The following is a 20,464-nucleotide window of genomic DNA, read 5'->3' as shown; positions in this document are numbered from 1 at the left end:
GGCACCGGCGGGGCTCCTCCTCGGTGAGCGGGGGCGGAGAGCTCGGGGGGAGCGGCGGACCGGGCTGCGGGGTGCGGGCGGTGCCGCCGGCGCTGCCCCTCGGGACCCGCACCGGGCACGGAGAGCGGCCGGGACGGGGCTGGGCTGGGGGGAGCCGGGGCTGGGCTTGGATCCGGGCTGGAGCGGCTTCGTTCCGTCCTGGCGGTGCTTGGTGGCATCCGGGAGGTTTTTGGGTGTAGGAATCGGATTTTTGGGGGCCAGGGGTTGTTTTCAGTCAGAGTTTGGTTGGTGGGATCCTGGAGATTTTTGGGTGCAGGAATTGGTTTTTGGGGTCCAGGGGAGTTAGAGGTTGGGTAATGAGATCCTGGAGATTTTAGGATCCAGAGGTTGGTTCGGGGGATCCAGGAGTTTTTTGGCTGCAGGAATTGGGTTTTCTTCGGGTCCAGGGATTGTTTGGAGTCAGAGGTTGGTTGGTAGAATCCTCGAGATTTTGAGATCCAGGAGATTTTTGGGTCCAGGAATTGGCTTTTTGGGTCTAGAGGTTATTTTGAGTCAGAGTTTGGTTGGTGGGATCCAGGAGATTTTAGGATCCAGAGGTTGGTTGGTGGGATCCTGGAAATTTTTGGGTCCACGAATTGTTTTTTTGGGTCTAGAGGTTGTTTTGAGTCAGAGGTTGGGTGGTGGGATCCAGGAGGTTTTTGGATCCTGGAGATTTTTGGGTCCAGGAATCGTTTTTTTTGGGTCCAGGGGTTGTTTAGAGTCAGAATTTGGATGATGGGATGCAGGAGACTTTTGGATGCAGGGATGGCTCAGTGGAATCCTGGAGTTTGTTTGGCTCCAGGGCTTGCTTGGTGAGATCCAGGAGATTTTTGGGTCCAAGAATTGCTTGTTTGGATCCAGGGGTTCCTTGGTGGAATGCAGGGAACCCTTGGGTGCAGGAGATTTTTGATCCAGAAATTGGTTGTTTGGATCCTGGGGTTCCTTAGTGGGGTGCAGGAGATTTTTGGGTGCAGGAATTGCTTGTTTGGATCCTGGGGTTCCTTGGTGGGACGCAGGGGATTTTTGGGTGCAGGAGATTTTTGGGTGCAGGCCGTGCAGGCTGAGTCCAGCTGTTGTTTGGATCCAGGCTTTGCTTATTTGGCTCCAATGGCTGCTGTTTTTTTTATTTTTTAATTCCTCACCACTATTATTTTATTTTTTTTTTCACTCCCCTGTCTGAACTGGGTGGATTCCTGCCCACATCAATAGGGGAGGCAGAGGAGAAAGTATGCAAATCCTGCAAATCCTGCTTTTTATTTGGTGTTCTCTCATCCACACACATCCCATACCTGTGTTCCACCTCCAGCTCCCTCCCTTCCTCTCCATCCCCAAAAATTCCCCAGCAGGGCTGGACAACCTCCAGAGCTGTGCTTGATTTTTAAGTGCTGAATTTCTATTCTGTCTGGATTTTTAAGGAGCAGCTCCTGAGCGAGGCATGGGTTTGCTTTGGAGGCTCCACTCTAAGGAAGTGTAAAATTCTGCATCTCTAGTTTGAATTTAATTCCTTTATTTCACACATTTAAGAGGCTTTTACCTGGCATTTCACCTGTGTGTGTTTTGGACAGCAAGTTTGTGGATTTTTTGGGTTGGTTTTTTTTTTTTTTTTGGCAGTAAAAATTTTCTTCCTAAAATTTCTAAAAAAAAAATCTCTTTCTAAAAATGAATTAAAATTGATAAAATCCTAAAAGTACAATTCAGGTGAGTCACAGCCCCGGGAGCTGGGAAAGCTTTTAGGAAAGGTTTCTTGGGATTTGGGATTTCTCTCCCCATGCCTGACACGGGGATTTCGGCTGGGCTGTTTATTTTTAGGGTCTCTGTGCCTGTTTGCAGGGAATAGTTGTTCCATCACCATGACAACGGGGCTGAGTGTACCATAAACATTGTTCCAGGGGAGCTTTTCCAGCTTCAATCACTTTTCCTTTTCACCATCCAGCAGGAATTTTAAATTGGGATTTATTTTTTTTTTTTGGGGGGGGGTGTTGTTGTTGCTCTGAACTGGGGATGTTTTTCCTTCCAGCAGAGGGATTGTGCCTGTGCAAGGCAATTTAATTGAATCTGCTGTTGGTAAACACGGGGCCCAGATGAGGAGGAAGTGAGTGCAATCTCCTTAGGAGCTTCCAGGAAATCTGAGGGTTTTTTTATGGCTCGCTGGGGAACAATCCCAGCAGGGTCACAAACCCATCAAAGGCTTTTTTGGTTTTGAAGTTTCCCATCCCCTCTGCGTGTCCTAAACCTTCCCTGGGCTCTTAGATCCTAAAAAAAATAAAAGAGTTAGGGAAGGAATAATGCTGATCCAAGTGTGGAAAATCGGGGAAATTAATAATTTCATCATCAGTGGTGGGATGCCAGTCATGCCCAGGCAGGGATGGAGGAGCAGAGGGATTGCAGCAGCTGCAGGAATGTCACAAAATGGGCTTTAAAATCCCCTTTTCCCCCCTGTTTTCCATTAATTTATCATCAATTTATCAGGTGTGATAATTTGAAATAAAAAGGGGCCCTTTTGTCTCTGTCTCAGGATTCAAATACCTCCAGAAAACTGCTTGGGCTCATCTGCTGCCACCCTGAGTCCCATGGAAATCCTGATGTCATTGTTGTCCTTCATGGTTTGTTCCTGATCTTGGCCAATTCAGAAAGGCCAGAAAACACTGAGGAAAAACTGGAAAATACAAAAAAAAAAACAAAAAAAAAAAGGAAATATTTCTTTCTCAGCACTTAAAAGCTGAAACAGTTGGTTCCTAACCCCTCACATTTTTGCTAAAGCACCTAAATTTCGTCTCAAGCAGCCCAAATTTTGAGCCAGGGAGACAAAATTGATTGCAACATTTGTTTTGAGTTAAAAAAAAAAATAAAAGAGAGGCTTGGAGTGGGATTAGGCAATGAAAACTCTGGAGCAGCTCTTATCATGAGGACATCCTTCAGCATTTCCTTCCAGGGAACTTCCTGCCTTGATAACCACGGCTTCTCCTTCACAATAATCTGATTTTCCTGCCTGGATTGGGAACAACTGTGCAGGGAATGCCAGAAGCAAAGGGAAAACAGGAATTTAATAGAGTTTGGGGTGGTTTTTTTCCTTGTTTTTCCTTGATTTTTGTTATTTATTAGAGATGGTTTGATTGGATTGCTACTTGGAAAGCTGCCAGGGGTTGGGATTTTTTAAGGGAGTGTAGAATTCCGGATGTTTAGTTAGAATTCTTTGTTTAATTCCTTTATTTTACACATTTAAGAGGCTTTTACCTGGCATTTCACCTGTGTGTGCTCTGGAAAAGGACCCAATTTCCTGCTGTGCTTCCCACCACATCAGGGAATGGAGGTTTGGACAGCAGATTTGTGGATTTTTGGTTTTTTTTTTGACAATAGGTTCTTTTTAAAATGAATTAAAATGGATAAAACCCTCAAAGTACCAATTCAGGTGAGTCACAGCCCTGGGAGCTGGAAAAGCTTTTAGGAAAGGTTTGTTAGGAATGGAATATTGCTGATAAAACTGTTGCTTGCTTTTATTTTGATACCCATTTGAATTGGACACTTCATCAGCCACGTCAGGGATAGGGCAACCATTTATTTATTCAATTATTTAATCAACAATTCTTCATTTCTTTAATTGAACAAAGAGAGGGCAAAATCCTGCTCAGGTTTTGAGCTTTTCACCGTGGACTTGGGCCTGTGACCTCCAAAATTCTCCTTCACCCACCTCTGTTTGTTTTCCTGGGACAGGCACCGGGGCCTTGTGTCCACAGCAAAATTGCACAACAGAATCATTGGCTGCAGAATTCCTGCTGCTCACACACCGTGCCCTTCCCAAGGTGCCAGAAAAATCCCTGGGAATACCTTTGGGAAGTGGCAATCACAGCAAGCTCTGCTCTCCTGGGATTTTTTTCCCTGGAATTTCCTGATTTTTATTCCCTGGAATTTCCTGATTTTTTTTTCCCTGGAATTTCCTGATTTTTTCCCTGCAATTTCTTGATTTTTTTCCCTGCAATTTCCTGATTTTTTTCCCTGGAATTTCCTGATTTTTTTTCCCCTGGAATTTCCTGAATTTTTTCCCTGGAATTTCTTGATTTTTTTCCCTGGAATTTCCTGGATTTTTCCCTGGAATTTCTTGAATTTTTCCCTGCAATTTCCTGATTTTTTCCTGGAATTTCCTGGATTTTTTTCTCCTGGATTTTTTTTCCCTGTTTTTTTTTTTCCCTGTTTTTTTTTTTCCCTGTTTTTTTTTCCCTGTTTTTTTTTCCCTGTTTTTTTTCTCCCTGCTTTTTTTTCCCCCCTGTTTTTTTTTTTTCCCTGCATTTTTTTCCTACATTTTCCCTGGACTTTTCCCTGGATTTTCCTATAATTTCCAATAATTTCCTAGAACTGAAACCTTGATTTTCTCACCTACACCACGAGCTTCCCCAAATCTGTTGCTGCCTTAATTCCAATTTTTATTTTGGGGCTGGGAGCCCTTTCTGTGTCTCCAGGGCCCTTTTTGGGGCTGTCCCCTGCCTGTGACACCGTGCTGGGGATGCTTCTTCTCTGTGCCTGGCACATCCTTCCCTTTCCTCTGGGCTTTTCTTCCTGTCTGGGGGCCTGACAAGGATTTTTTTTTTTTTGTTGTTTTTTTTATTCAGCCCATCTGCAGAAATCATCAGATGCTGCAGATGCTTGAGCAGAGGCTGCTGCGACAAATGGAGGTGAAAGATTATTGGGGATTATTTGCTGTTGAGTCAAAGCACAGGAAATCTGCTAGAAGACCTTGAAGGAGGGGGTTAGGCCAGGCCTAAACCCCTTAATCCTGCCTTTACTCCTTCCCAGAGGGTGAATATTTGGATTTTTTGGTGCCGCGTTGCCAGGAAAATCCAAACCTCCAGGCCCTGCCGTCGCACAGAGGGGATTACAAATCCCAAATCCCAATTTTCTGGATAAACTCGTGCAGAGCCAGGCCTCCAGCAGAGCTGAGCAGCAGCAGGGGAGGAGGCTCAGGTTTTTTGGGAGCTCTGTGCCAAAGCCTGGCAGCTCCTGCTGAACTCCAGGGTCACCCGTAGGCGTCGGAGAAGATCTCAAGACAATAATAGTGCTCTATTTTAGCTCCCTCATTACAAAGCAGAGCTGCCCTCTGCCTCTAGCAACTATTTTTTCCTCCTGCTCACATGGTGCTGGGAGGGAAAGGATCTCAGCTTCATTCCCTTTTCACTTTTCCTTTCTCCACGGGTTTTTTAGGAGGGGAAAAACCTTCACAAAAGGAAGGAAAAACCTTCACAAAAGGAAGGAAAAACCCTCACAAAAGGATGGTTTGGGGTGGGGTGTTTGTAATTATTGGTGTGCTCATCCTGGAGGAAAAGGAGCTGGGTTTAGGAGGGGTTTTTGTGCTGCTGGAGAGCTGTGAGAGGAGGAGAGTGGGGCCTTTTGAGGAAATTTAAAGAGTTGAAATACTGTTTACACACTGTGAGGACATTTCACCCTCAGTCATGTGGGGCAGGGGCTTCTTGAGCCACTTCTCATCCCTGGTGGTGCTCAGGAGCTGCAGCAGCTGGAGAAGGAAAAACCTTTTCCTCACGTTTAGTAATGCTCAGCTCACCTGTGCTGCTTTTAATTTTACATTTTGTGGGATCCCTTTTCTCCATGGGGTCTCAGGAGGGAAAAGAACCTTCACAAAAGGATGGTTTGGGGTGGGGTGTTTGTAATTATTGGTGTGCTCATCCTGGAGGAAAAGGAGCTGGGTTTGGGAGGGGTTTTTGTGCTGTGAGAGGATTTAAAAAGTTGAAATGCTGTTTACAACCTGGGGCAGGGGCTTCTTGAGCCACTTCTCATCCCTGTCAGTGCTCAGGAACTGCAGCAGCTGGAGAAGGAAAAACCTTTTCCTCACGTTTAGTAATGCTCAGCTCACCTGTGCTGCTTTTAATTTTGTGTGATCCCTTTTCCTTCCTCCACGGGTTTTTAGGAGGAAAAAAAACCTTCACAAAAGGATGGTGTGGAGTGGGGTGTTTGTAATTATTGGTGTGCTCATCCTGGAGGAAAAGGAGCTGGGCTTAGGAGGGGTTTTGTGCTGTGAGAGGATTTAAAAAGTTGAAATGCTGTTTACAACCTGGGGCAGGGGCTTCTTGAGCCACTTCTCATCCCTGTCAGTGCTCAGGAACTGCAGCAGCTGGAGAAGGAAAAACCTTTTCCTCACATTTATTAAGGCTCAGCTCACCTGTGCTGCTTTTGATTTTACATTTTGTGTGATGGTTTTTTTATGTTCTGGTTTATCCTGGAGAAACAAGAGGTTTTTAATGTATTTTTCTGCTTTGGTAGTAAAGGTCAATGAGACACAGCTTTGTGTCCTGATGCCCATTGGACTTTCCCAGGTATCAGCTCTGTCCTGGCCACTGAAGGGGCAAAATCCACCTGTGATCCCATGGCTTTGGCCAGGATTGTTTTCTGGCCTTCCTTTTGGATAGAACCTCCAGAAAAACTCCACATTCCCCATTTCTTTGAAATTTCCAGGAGGTTCCACTGTGGGATCTCCATCATTCCCCGGAGATGAATGCAGTGAATATTTCATAAAGAGGAATATTCAGTTTTATGCACTAAAACCCATCCATGAACAATTCCAGAATTCTCCCTGCTCCCGTTCTGTGACAGCCAGGGGATCACTGAGGCCTCTCCACCCTTTTTAATGGTTTTTAGACAAGACTTTTCCAAGCTGGGGACGTGCCATGTGTCCTCTGGGTGACAGACAGAATCGTGACACGCCTGGAGCTGCAAATGCCAGAAACATCAGGAGGAACTTGATCAAAATTGCTCTCCAGTACAGTCTGTAACTCTGCCCCTGGCTCAGGATCCTTCCAGCTGGAAAATGCAGGCTTTGAGCAGCCTGAGCTCTTCACTTTGGTAAACGCTCCTTAGAACAGTTTAGCTCATCTCTGGGAAAGGTGCTTTGGGGTTTTTATCCTGTTTGTTTTTTAGTATCTAGTATTTTTGGCCATTCTTTGTGTGCTGTTTTACAAAATATTGTAGTAGTAATAATAATAATAACAATAACAATAATAATGATGTAATAATATATATTATTATATATTGATTATATATAATATTGTATATTTTATATATTATGTATGATATATTATAAGTAATAATTGTAATAATAATATTGCTTTACAGAATATTTTACAGAATATTCTGTGCATCTCCAGCTGGATTCCAGACCAGCTGTGACCTGGGCAGCAACGCTTGGCTTGGGTCAGCTTGGAATTAACAGCAAGGTGGAATTTCCTCAAGGAAGCATAACAGGAGTTCAGTTTTGGGATAAAACTGCATGGATTTTGAGCAGGCGGGGTGGGGAAAAATATGAAAAAAGAACCTTGGGTCAGCTTGGAATTAACAGCAAGGCAAGGTGGAACTTCCTCAAGGGCAGCAGCCCCATGAAATAACTAACAGCAGTTCAATTTTGGGATGAAACTGTGTGGATTTTGAGCAGGAGGGGTGGGGAAAAATTTAAAAAAAACCCCTTGGGTCAGCTTGGAATTAACAGCAAGGTGGAATTTCCTCAAGGGCAGCAGCCCCATGAAATAACTAACACCAGTTCGATTCTGGGGTGAAAGCTGCGTGGATTTTTAGCAGGAGGGGTGAGGAAAAATTTTTAAAAAAGCCTTGGGTCAGCTTGGAATTAACAGCAAGGTGGAATTTCCTCAAGGAAGCATAACAGGAGTTCAGTTCTGGGGTGAAACCTGCGTGGATTTTTGCAGGAGGGGTGGGGAAAAATATGAAAAAAAAGCTTTGGGTCAGCTTGGAATTAACAGCAAGGTGAAATTTCCTCAAGGAAAGCATAACAGGAGTTCAATTTTGGGATAAAACTGCATGGATTTTGAGCAGGAGGGGTGGGGGAAAATTAAAAAAAACCCCTTGGGTCAGCTTGGAATTAGCAGCAAGGTGGAATTTCCTCAAGGAAGCAGAACAGGAGTTCAGTTCTGGGGTGAAAGCTGCGTGGATTTTGAGCAGGAGGGGTGGGGAAAAATTAAAAAAAACCCCTTGGGTCAGCTTGGAATTAGCAGCAAGGTGGAATTTCCTCAAGGAAGCAGAACAGGAGTTCAGTTCTGGGGTGAAAGCTGCGTGGATTTTGAGCAGGAGGGGTGGGGAAATATTAAAACCAAAGCCTTTGCCAGTGTGAATTGCTGTTGCTAACGTGATTTCCACGCTGCACCAGTTTGCTGCAGCGCTCCCGGGGCGCCGGAGCCGAGCGCAGCGTGGGAGCGATGGCTCGGCTGCGGTTGCCTGCTCGCTCTCGGCGCATCTCCGCGCTCCCGACAGCCCAGTCCTCGTGCTCTCCATCCGCTCCACCACGTGTGGCTGCATCATCCCCCTGCAGAACGAGGCACAGCCCTGTGCCTGGGATGCTGGGAACACCATGGCAGCACCAGGGCGGTGCTGGAAGGGTTTGAAGGTGTTTTCCTGGTGCCTAAATCCCGGATGGATCAGCTGGCACAGCGCAGAGAGGTGTGGGAAGAGTCTGGAAGCGCAGCCTCCAGTTTCTTCGAGCGCTGAGCAATTAATTTGGGCAAGCAGGGAGTTGTGCTGTAATTAACAGGGAAAGCACCTCGGGCCAGCCTCACCAGGGGGTGTGGGTGGCCTTCGCTCGGAGATTGTTCCGTGTAATTGCAGCAATTTCCCTGCCTGGATCAATGTCACATCAGGCAGCGTGTGCCACGAGGCAGGGATTCTGCACGAGGGCTGAAGTGCCCAGAAAGGTGCCCAGAAAGGTGCCATGCCCCCAGGGCAGCTCGTTTCCCCCGAGCCCTGTGTGAAGTGTCAGCTCTAATCCTGTCCCAGGGCTCCCTGAGTGCTCTGGACACAGTTCCCTTCCTTATATAGGGCTGGCCAAGTGCTGGGCACTAATGAGATTGGAATAAAAGGCTTTGGGAGCAGGGATGAGCTGGCAGGGCAGGCTGAGCCCTGTGTGCACAGGGACATCACCCAACACCCGCCTGGCTCCGGCTCCCTTTGCTTTGGAGCTTGGGATCAGTGCTTGAATATCTTGGGATTCGTGTTTGAATATCAAACCCGCCCAGATGGATCCCCTGGACCCCCTTTCCTAGGGGGAAAAATACAGTGTAGATCCAATATTTCATATATCCAGTGTTATTCACTATCCCAGAGCATTTTTTCCTGTTTTTATTTCACAGGAAGAAGTTTAAGCTGTGTTAATTAAACAGTTCTGGACTAAGAGAATCTATAGGAGATGCTGAATTAATATTTTGCCTGGTTTAATTCCCACTGTACCTTATCCAGAATGATGAGTGCTCTGCTTAAAAGTATCTGTGGAAATTCTGTTTGGTGTAGTCAAAAATGGTAAAAAAATAGGGAAAAATATAGTGAACATCCAGTATTTTATATATCCAATGTTATTCACTATCCCAGAGCATTTTTTCCTGTTTTTATTTCACAGGAAGAAGTTTAGGCTGTGTTAATTAAACAGTTCTGGACTAAGAGAATCTATAGGAGATGCTGAATTAATATCCAGAATGATGAGTGTTCTGCTTAAAAGTATCTGTGGAAATTCTGTTTGGTGTAGTAAAAAATAGGAAAAAAATATAGTGTATATCCAATATTATGTATATCCAGCATTATTCACTATCCCAGAGCATTTTTTTCCTGTTTTTATTTCACAGGAAGAAGTTTAGGCTGTGTTAATTAAACAGTTCTGGACTAAGAGAATCAATTGGAGATGCTGAATTAATATCCAGAATGATGAGTGTTCTGCTGAAAAATATTTGTGGAAATTCTGTTTGGTGTAGTCAAAAATGGTAAAAAAATAGGGAAAAATATAGTGTATATCCAATATTATGTATATCCAGTGTAATTCACTATCCCAGAGCATTTTTCCTGTTTTTATTTCACAGGAAGAAGTTTAAACTGTGTGAATTAAACAGAGAATCTATAGGAGATGCTGAATTAATATTTTGCCTGGTTTAATTCCCACTGTATCTTATCCAGAATGATGAGTGTTCTGCTGAAAAATATTTGTGGAAATTCTGTTTGGTGTAGTCAGAAATGGTTGAGGTAAAATGTTACCTGCCTGGTCTGTCCTTGATGAATTTATGCATCAACAACTTTAGAGCAGGAATCAACTGGCAGATACCAGTCCTAGAAAGTCCCAGCCTAAATCATTGATACCAGTCCTAGAAAGTCCCAGCCTAAATCATTGATACCCGTCCTAGAAAGTCCCTGCCTAAATCATTGATATCAGTCCTAGAACGTCCCTGCCTAAATCATTGATACCAGTCCTAGAAAGTCCCAGCCTAAATCATTGACATGGGTAAGACATGGCAGGGATGGAGAGTCGAGCAAAGACCATGTTTGGAATAATTTTAATTTGGTTTTGTGTTTACTCTCTTTAAAAAAACCAGGGTTGATACCTGGAAAAGAAAGATTTGAAGGGAGACTGGGGTGATTGAGAGGCTGGAATAGAAACTGAGGGGAGATGGAGTTGTTTTGGCTCTGGCATCTTCGTGGAGCTGTGCAGTTCCTGGTTGTGCTGTGCTCCCGGTGAGGTGGGAGCAGGAGGGAAAATCAACAACTTCAGAGCAGGAATCAACTGGCAGATACCAGTCCTAGAAAGTCCCAGCCTAAATCATTGATACCAGTCCTAGAACGTCCCAGCCTAAATCATTGATACCAGTCCTAGAAAGTCCCAGCCTAAATCATTGATACCAGTCCTAGAAAGTCCCAGCCTAAATCATTGATACCAGTCCTAGAAAGTCCCAGCCTAAATCATTGATATCAGTCCTAGAATGTCCCAGCCTAGATCATTGATGTGGGTAAGACGTGGCAGGGATGGAGCAAAGGCCGTGTTTGGAATAATTCTAATTTATTTTTGTGTTTATTCTTATTAAAAAAAAAAGAACGGGGTGATACCTGGAAAAGAAAGATTTGAAGGGAGATTGGGGTGATTGGGAGACTGAAAACTGAGGGGAGATTGGGTTGTTTTGGCTCTGGCATCTTCGTGGAGCTGTGCAGTTCCTGGTTGTGCTGTGCTCCCGGCGAGCAGGAGGGAAAGGAGGAGGTGAGGGGGTGCTTTGATCCCTACCTGGCTGTACCTGAGCTCCTTCTCACAAAGCACCACAAGCCAGAGTGGGTGAACATGGAACAACTTGGAAACTTTTTTTTTTTTTTTTTTTTTTTTTTTTTTTTTTTTTGGGGGATAGTGACTCACTGCAACTTACCCAAAGTGACCTGATTTAGTTAAATGAGGCTAAATATAACCCATGTGAAAAGTACTGACATGTGGGAGGAGACGCCAGAGTTGGCACTCAGCCCCTCAGTTCTGCAGGGAACATCTTTCACGACTGGTGACTAATATAATTTTTTACTCTTGCTGCCTTTGGAAATAACAATCCCTGCTCCATTTTTTCACCCCCTTGTAGGGAGAGAGAGGAGGGAAATGCTCCGGGCTTAACCTCCCCTTTGTGAATTGCAGCTCTCTGCTATGGACAGTGCCATCACCCTGTGGCAGTTCCTCCTCCAGCTGCTCCAAGAGCCTCAGAACAAGAACATCATCTGCTGGACCTCCAACGACGGGGAATTCAAGCTGCTGCAGGCAGAGGAGGTGGCCAGGCTCTGGGGGATCCGTAAGAACAAGCCCAGCATGAACTATGATAAACTCAGCCGGGCGCTGCGCTACTACTACGTGAAGGTAGGCTGGAAATCCTGCTCCAATCCTTATCCCTCTGAGCTAAGGAGCTTTGTTTCCTCCTCCTCCTCTTCCTCCTCGCTGTGCCTCTGCCAGGTTGAAGGAAGTTGAGCTGCTTTGTTTGAAGTTGTTGGGTTGGTTTTTAATTTCATTTATCGCTGTGCTGTTTCCTCCTCGCTGGTGGTTTTGGGAGGTTCTGGTGGCTTGGTGGCTTTGCTCATACAAATTTGCCTTTGGATTCTCATCCCCCTTCCAAAAATACACAGCCTTGCAAGGATTAAAATCCAGGTAAAGCACAGGGAGAGGATGATGATGGAGGGCGTGAATATTGCACCACGACTTCCAGGTCTTTTTGCAGCTTTCTCTTTACGTTTATTTCTTTCAAAAGCAACATTTTCCATCCCTAAGTATTTTTATTTTTTTCTGTGTATTTCACCTTCACTTTGACCATTGTTTTCAGCCCAGCAGAGTAAGAAGCTTTTGTTTATCCAACATCTTGGAGTCTCACCTTTGTTTCCCTTTATCCCACGGCTGCTCGTGTGTGAGTGGAGCAGATAAAAATAACCCCCAGTTTCTGAGGAGCCTCAGCCTGGAGCAGGTGGGAGGGTGCTGGTGTTCATTACTGGGTGCCACAAATCTGCTTTGGTGCTGAGAGATCTCAGCAGCAATCAGGCAATGATAAATAAGGATAATTCCAAGTCCAAAGTGTGTGTGGCATTTCACTGAGGAGTAAAACAAGTTTCACAGTTGCTGTTCTGTGGTATTGAAATAACTGATTAGCCTGCATTCTGCTGACGAGTTCAGCTGCTTATTTTCCTTTATTATCATCTTATTAAGAATAAAGGTGGTTTGATTTGAAGTGCAAGCTCTCAATTCTGCAGTCCTGGAGAAACCCTTTAGCAAGTTTTTCTATTAAATTACCCATAGTGTACCCAGCTAAGTGATTCTTGCTGGGGGTAATGGGCATTTTTTTATATTAATGAGGATTTCTTGGCATTTTTTAAGCTGTTTTTAGTATGTTTAATGTCAGGTTAGGCTCACCTGTTGCAGTGTTTTGTCTGCCAGCTCCGAGAACAGAACTGGAACACGCAGGGTGTTTTTAAAACAGGAAAAGAAGAAACATTCTCTTGTTTTTTGGGGTTTTTTTTTTTTGGCTGAAAGATTACAGACTTTAATTCCTCTGCCTATTTTAGGCAGTGTTTGTAGGAAGAAAATTAATCTGAAGAAAGGTCTAAATATACTTTTGTCTTCTTCCCCACCAGAATATCATTAAGAAGGTGAATGGGAAGAAATTTGTGTACAAATTCGTGTCCTACCCGGAGATCCTGAACATGGATCCGCTGGTGGTGGGCCGGATCGAGGGGGACCCCGAAATGCCCGGCTTTGGGGAGGTCACCAGCACCCCCAAGGACGTGGAGAACTGTGGCAAGGAGAAATCCCAGTCGTGTGCAAAGTCCTCCAGCCGTAATGACTACATCCACTCAGGCCTGTACTCCTCCTTCACCCTCAACTCCCTCAACTCCTCCAGCGTGAAGCTCTTCAGGTCCATCAAGATCGAGAACCCGGCCGAGAAGCTGACGGAGAAGAAACCTCAGGACCCCACCCCTTCTGTCATCAAGTTTGTCACCATGCCCTCCAAAAAGCCACCGCCCTCTGCCCCCCTGGTTTCCACCACTTCGGCTGTGGCTGTCACCTCCACGGCTTCTGCCACCCCCGCCGTGTCCTCCTCGCTCCCCCTGGGCTCTGAGGAGACTCTGCAGACCCTGGAGACTCTGGTCCTGCCCAAGCTCAGCGTCCCTGAAGCTCCTCCAGCACCTTTGCCAAACTTGAGCACCAGCTACACCCCGACCCCGCCCATTTCCTCCGTGTCCCCAGGCCTCCAGGTGCCCTCCACGCCGCCCTCGCCGCCCCTGAGCTCCAACCCCGACCTGGACATTGACACAGACATCGAATCTGTGACTTCCCAGCAGCTGGAGCAGGCCCAGAGCCTCCAGCACCAATCCCCAGAGCCCAAAGAGCAGCAGGATTCAGCTGCAGGGTTGGAGAAGGAATTTGCCAATCACCTCTCTAGGTCGAAAAAACCCAAAGGGCTGGAGCTGGCTCCCACTCTGGTCATCACAGGCAGTGATCCGAGTCCTCTGGGCATCCTGAGTCCTTCTCTCCCAACTGCTTCTCTTACTCCAGCACTTTTCTCTCAGGTGATCAAATCTCCTTCAATTCCCTTCCTGGTTTCTTTCTTTTTTGTTTTTCTTTTTCTTTTTTTTTTTTGTTTAAACTAACAATAGTGATGATGTTATGCTTGAAAACAGCAAGTGGAAAATGAATAGTTCATTGTATGCAGAGATTTGAAACTCAGGATGTCACTCCCTGGTTGTTTTTTATTGTTTTGTTTTTTTTTTTTTTGAATCAAACAAAAGTTTGGTGTTAATTCACCCCAAAGTGTGCCCAGGTGCTGGGCGTGTGGAGGCAAAACCCAAACCAGCTCCAGCAGGATTTTGTAAACCTTGCCAGGGGAATACTGAGTTATTCCTAAATCCTTCAGCTGGGCCTGCAAATCCTTCAAAACCAGCCCCACAGAGGTGTCTGCTGAGCTTTTTTTTTCCCTCAGTTAGCAGCATTTAGTTAAAGCCAAAAGTGCTTGTGAGCAAGCAGCCATAAGAGCAGCTGCTTAATTTGGTCGTTATCTTTGTGTGGGAAAGGAAAGCTTTCATGTCTCATGGAAAACTTGGAAGGGAACTGAATCCAGCAGGGCTGTTAAATCATTCTGTATCTGTGTGATCTCTCCCCTGCAATAAATTGGGATTAGAATGAAACCATGGGGGAGCTGCTGGTTGAAAACTGAAGTGGCTGAAGACAGGGGGAAAAAAGAAAAAAAAAAACAAAATGCAAGTGGAGTTGTTCTTTTGGCACCCTGGGAAGTGCTTGGCTGGTGAACCTGGAATATTCAGGAGCTGGATGGGAACTCCTTTTGTTGTTGCTGGCGTTGTCAGTGGCACCAGCAGCAGCCTCGTGCCCATTGTTTTGGGGTGGTTTTTTTTTTCCCTTTTTAAATCCAGAATCCCACTTTTCCAGAGTGCTGGATTGAAGGAGGAGCTGCTCTGCTGTGGCTTCCAGCAGGATTTGGGGGGGAAAAAAAAGGGGTTGGATTGCTCAGTGAGGGGAGGGAGGGAGAGCTGGAAGGGGCTGGCAGGGAGGAGGAGGAGGAGGAGGAGAGGAAGGAGGGGATGGGAGTTGTGGCAGCTGAGGGGGTGTTGGGGCTGGAATTCCAGGGGAAAGGCTGGAAAAGCTGGAATTCCATGGGGAGGGGCTGGAATTCTACAGGAAAAGCTGGAATTCCAGGGGAAGGGCTGAAATTCCATGGGGAAGAGCTGGATTTCCATGGGGAAAGGCTGGAATTCCAGAGGAAGGGCTGGAATTTCATGGGCAAAGGCTGGAATTTCCCTGCTGGAATTCTGTGGGGAAAAGCTGGAATTTCCCTATTGGAATTCCACGGGAAAGGCTGGAATTCCATGAGGAAATGGTGGAATTCCATGGGGAAAGGGTAGAATTTCCCTGCTGGAATTCTGTGGGAAAGGCTGGAATTCTGTGGGGAAAAGCTGGAATTTCCCTATTGGAATTCCACGGGAAAGGCTGGAATTCCATGAGGAAATGGTGGAATTCCATGGGGAAAGGCTGGAATTTCCCTGCTGGAATTCCATGGGGAAAAGCTGGAATTCCACAGGGAAGGCTGGAATTCTGTGGGGAAAAGCTGGAATTTCCCTGCTGGAATTCCAGGGGAAAGGCTGAAATTCTGTGGGAAGGGGTGGAATTCCGTGGGAAAAGCTGGAATTCCCTGGGAAGGGCTCTGACAGAGCTGTTCTCCTCCCTTTCCAGACTCCCATCCTGCTGACTCCCAGCCCTCTGCTCTCCAGCATCCACTTCTGGAGCACCCTGAGCCCCGTGGCTCCCCTGAGCCCTGCCCGCCTGCAAGGTGCTAACACCCTGTTCCAGGTGAGTCCAGTCCCAGGGAGTGCCAGTCCCAGGGAGTGCCATTCCCAAGGATTCCCATTCCCAAGGATTCCCATTCTCCAGGGAGTGCCATTCTCCAGGGATTCCCAGGGAGTCCCATTCTCCAGGGATTCCCATTCTCCAGGGATTCCCATTCTCCAGGGATTCCTATTTTCAAGGATTCCCATTCCCCAGGGATTCCCATTCTCCAGGGATTCCTATTTTTAAGGATTCCTATTCTCCAGGGATTCCCATTCTCCAAGGATTCCCATTCTCCAGGGATTCCCAGGGATTCCCATTTTCCAGGGATTCCCATTTTCAGGGATTCCCATTCCCAAGGATTCCCATTTTCCAGGGATTCCCAGGGATTCCCATTCTCCAGGGATTCCTGTTTTTAAGGATTCCTATTCTCCAGGGATTCCCATTCTCCAAGGATTCCCATTTTCCAGGGATTCCCAGGGATTCCCATTCTCCAGGGATTCCTATTTTTAAGGATTCCTATTCTCCAGGGATTCCCATTCTCCAAGGATTCCCATTTCCCAGGTGATTCCCATTTTCCAGGGATTCCCATTTCCCAGGGATTCTCCAGGTGATTCCCATTCTCCAGGGATTCCCAGGGATTCCCATTCTCCAAGGATTCCCATTCTCCAGGGATTCCCACTTCCTTCCTCTCGGAATTTCTGCTGCTCACACTGACCCTGAGATACCTCCAAGCTCCTTTTTCCCAGCCCAGCAATCAAAGAAGGAGTCAGGATTTTTCTCAAGGTTCTTTATTGCTTCTTATCTATAAAATTCTGTCTCTGGCCTGCTGAGATCTGTCTGCACACTGACCACCCTCAGTTGTCTTTTTAGACTGAAAACCACATGTACACTATGTGCAATAATTTCCCAATACCTATCACCTTTGTTAGACAATAATTTACATTATTGTAATTATTTACAATAATTACAATAATTTACATTATTGTAATTATTCACAATAATTACATGATTATTGTAATTATGATTAGATACATTATTTACAATAATTTCCCAATACCTATCACCTTTCTTAGACAATAATTTACATTATTGTAATTATTTACAATAATTACATGATGATTGTAATTATGATTACATACATTATTTACAATAATTTCCCAATACCTATCACCTTTGTTAGACAATAATTTACATTATTGTAATTATTTACAATAATTACATGATGATTGTAATTATGATTAGATACATTATTTACAATAATTTCCCAATACCTATCACCTTTGTTAGACAATAATTTACATTATTGTAACTATGATTACATACATTATTTACAATAATTTCCCAATACCTATCACCTTTCTTAGACAATAATTTACATTATTGTAATTATTTACAATAATTACATGATGATTGTAATTATGATTAGATACATTATTTACAATAATTTCCCAATACCTATCACCTTTGTTAGACAATAATTTACATTATTGTAATTATGATTAGATACATTATTTACAATAATTTCCCAATACCTATCACCTTTGTTAGACAATAATTTACATTATTGTAATTATTTACAATAATTACATAATTATTGTAATTATGATTAGATACATTATTTACAATAATTTCCCAATACCTATCACCTTTGTTAGACAATAATTTACATTATTGTAATTATTTACAATAATTACATAATTATTGTAATTATGATTAGATACATTATTTACAATAATTTCCCAATACCTATCACCTTTGTTAGACACTGAGTTTCTGTGGGAACCCAGCACATCCCTCTGGCTGTCCAGAACAGCCCAGACCCTGCCAGGGGCTCAGAGACCCTGGCACAGAGCCCAAAACACCTCTGGGATTGATTATGGAGCAAATCACCAACCTTAGGTGAAGATCAGCAAGCCACAACAGTTTAGGTAGAACAATAGTGAAGTTATCACGGGGTGGAAAAGGAGATTTTGGGGTTTTTAGAATGGGGGTTCAGGGGGCAAGATGGAGGGAACTGGGTGTGTCCTGTCCTTCTTCTCCTTCTTCTTCCTGGCCTCCATCTTCTGCTGTGATGGTGGCACTTTTGGATTGGTTTAGAGTAGAAGCTCACTGTCTAACACAGGTGATAGGTATTGGAAAGTAATTGTAAATAATGTATTTTTAGTATAAAGACATAACCCTGCCCTGGGGGCAGGCAGAGTGCCTGGAACTGTCCTGCTGGATGGACCTCGGCAGGGCAGGAGAAAGAATTTTTATAGATAAGAAACAATGAACAACCTTGAGACCGAGAAATGAAGAGCTCTGACTCCTTCTTTGAGCACTGGGCTGGGAAAAGAGACTTTCCAACTCTTCTTGGGGTCACTGTGAGCAGTGAGAGATCCCCACAAGTTCCTACCTTAAACCAATCCAAAAGTGCCAACATCACCCAGAAGATGGAGGCCAAGAAGAAGAAGAAGGAAAAAGGACAAGGCGCGCCCCAATTCCTCCATCTTGAGACCCCAAGCCCCCATTCTAAAAACCTCAAAAATCTATTTTTCACCCTGTGATAAATTCACTGTCATTCTGCTTAAACTTTTGTGGCCTGTAAATCTTCACAGAAGTTTGGGAATTATTTTTTCCAAGGGCTAAATCAAAGGCACAGGGGTCCAGGGCTCTGGGCCAAGGTCTCTGAGCCCTCCAGGGCAGCCAGAGGAATTTCCTGGCTTCCAACACACCTGCAATTATTCCCAATATTTGCAGCAGAAATAATCCAGGAGTTGTTGTTTCCTACCCCCTGTTGCAGCATTAATTTTATTTTTTTACCCAGTTTTATTTCAGGATATTGTAAATGTTGGTGTTTCAGGAATGGTTGAAATCAACTGCAGCACAGGCTGCTTTAGAGAGAGATTATTTGTCCTTTTTAGGTCTGTTCTTCCTGTAAAAATTTCCACCCTGTAACTTTTTTTTTTTTGGTTGGGATTTTCATGAATTTTAGAAATTTTCCGCTCTATTGATTGTTCCAATCATTCCTGATGAAAAATATTCATTAATCTCACAACTAAAAATAATTATTAATCTCACAACTAAAAAATATTAATTAATCTCACAACTAATGAGGAGAAAGAGTGTGTGTTTGTTCTCTGTGCTGATGTGTGGCACAGTTTTTGATGATTTTTATGGAAGAAATCTTTAAAATTCACCCCTGTGAGGGTGGAGAGGCCCAGAGAAGCTGTGGCTGCTCCTGGATCCCTGGAAGTGTCCAAGGCCAGGGTATTTTTTACTATATAGGAAAAAATCCACTGTATTTAAGAAAAAACCACTCCTTTAGTTGTAATTCTCATGTTTTTCCCTCACACTTCCACTCTGGCACTGGAATTACCACATTTGCTGCCTGAATTTGCTGTGGCAAATGGTAGAATTTAACAAATTTAATTAATTTTTATTTAATTTCTTTGAAATTTAAGAATTTAATGAAATTTTCTGGGTTGGGATCTGTCATCTCCATGGAGATGAAGGAAGTTCCTCATCTGTACCATGAGGATATAAAATAAACAAGGAGGGCTGGAATGACAGTGGATATTTCAGCTTGGAAAGAGCTGATAATTAACTGAGGGGTAATTTAGACCCTGTTTTCCTCAGAACCTGGATTAAAGTCACATTTTAATGAGGATATGGGGTCACTATGACACTGCTTGGCATTAAAAAATAAATTAAAAGTGAGGAGCCAAGAGCATCCTTGAAATCTGGGGTGGCTTTGCTTTGTTTTGTTGTTACATTTGGGGATTTTTTGCCCTTCTTCGTGCACAGGTGTGGGAGGAACATTGAATTAAAGTGGTTTTTTTTTGATGATTCTTGTTTTATCTCTTAGTTCCCATCCGTGCTGAACAGTCACGGCCCATTTACCCTGTCTGGACTGGATGGACCCTCCACCCCTGGCCCCTTTTCCCCAGACCTGCAGAAGACATAGCACATGGGATTTCTGCACAAGGACAGCAAGGCAAAGAGATATGGGACATTTTTCCCTTCCACCACCTTTTTTTAAAACAAGCAGTTTGTAATTCCACAGAGATTCTCAACAGTCGGAGTCGGAGTTGTTGCCATTCCCGAATCCAAAAAAAAAAAAAACCGACAAAAAAAAGCCTTTTTTGTGCAAAAATTCCCCCTTTTTTTGGAAGAACCCAGGTTGGGAATGTATATGCAAACGCCTTAATAGGAGCTGCAGCTCCAGTTTCTTCTCCTCCTCACTTTGGAAGGTTTTTTTCCCCCCGTGTCCAAAAGGAATTTTGGGTGGTGTTGCAGCAACTGCCCCTGCACTGACTGCAGCAAACAGCACCAGAGGAGGCTTTTCTCTGTGACTCTTGGGAAAAAAACAAAAAACAAACAAAACCCTCTGTTCTTCTGCTTCCTGTGCTCAGCAAGGAGAACCCTGAATCCTGATGGAAGCTGGCATTCCAGGAAAAGTTTGGGAATGGGGTGTGTGCTGCCAGCTCTGCCCTGGGGGCACCACAACCTCTGCAGCAACAAAAGCACCAGGGCTTTTCTGCTGCCCTTGTCTCTATTTTTATTTTGGTTTTTTTTTTGGTTTTTTTTTCTGCACGGAGAATTTTTTTTTTTCCAAGGATTTATTCCAAGTTTATATCCAGGACAATTCTGTGGAGCCCCTGGGGCTGGATTTTGGATGTTTCCCTTCCTATGAGTGGTGGGATGAGCTCCTTTCACTTCTCACAGAGTTTCAATGCTGGAGTCCAGACATTTCTTGTGCCACAGCCTGGGAGCTCCCTGCTGGATCAGCAGGATGGGAGGATTTCCCCTGCAGTTTTGGGGCTTTTTTTCCTG

At 44.5% G+C, this 20,464-nt stretch overlaps 1 protein-coding gene across 1 annotated transcript; it reads left to right on the top strand.

The window, feature by feature from the left end:
• Positions 1-20,172, top strand: ELK4 (ETS transcription factor ELK4). The gene is made up of 5 exons (XM_066565450.1): positions 1-23; positions 11,468-11,683; positions 12,943-13,878; positions 15,554-15,670; positions 19,497-20,172. Exons 2-5 carry the CDS (start codon positions 11,477-11,479, stop codon positions 19,593-19,595), a joined length of 1,359 nt encoding a protein of 452 aa, XP_066421547.1. The 5' UTR covers positions 1-23; positions 11,468-11,476; the 3' UTR covers positions 19,596-20,172.
• The last annotated feature ends 292 nt before the right edge of the window (positions 20,173-20,464 follow it).

Source organism: Molothrus aeneus, chromosome 24 (genome assembly GCF_037042795.1).
Source record: "Molothrus aeneus isolate 106 chromosome 24, BPBGC_Maene_1.0, whole genome shotgun sequence".
Lineage (NCBI taxonomy): Eukaryota > Metazoa > Chordata > Aves > Passeriformes > Icteridae > Molothrus > Molothrus aeneus.
This window is presented reverse-complemented; position numbering and strand designations above follow the sequence as displayed.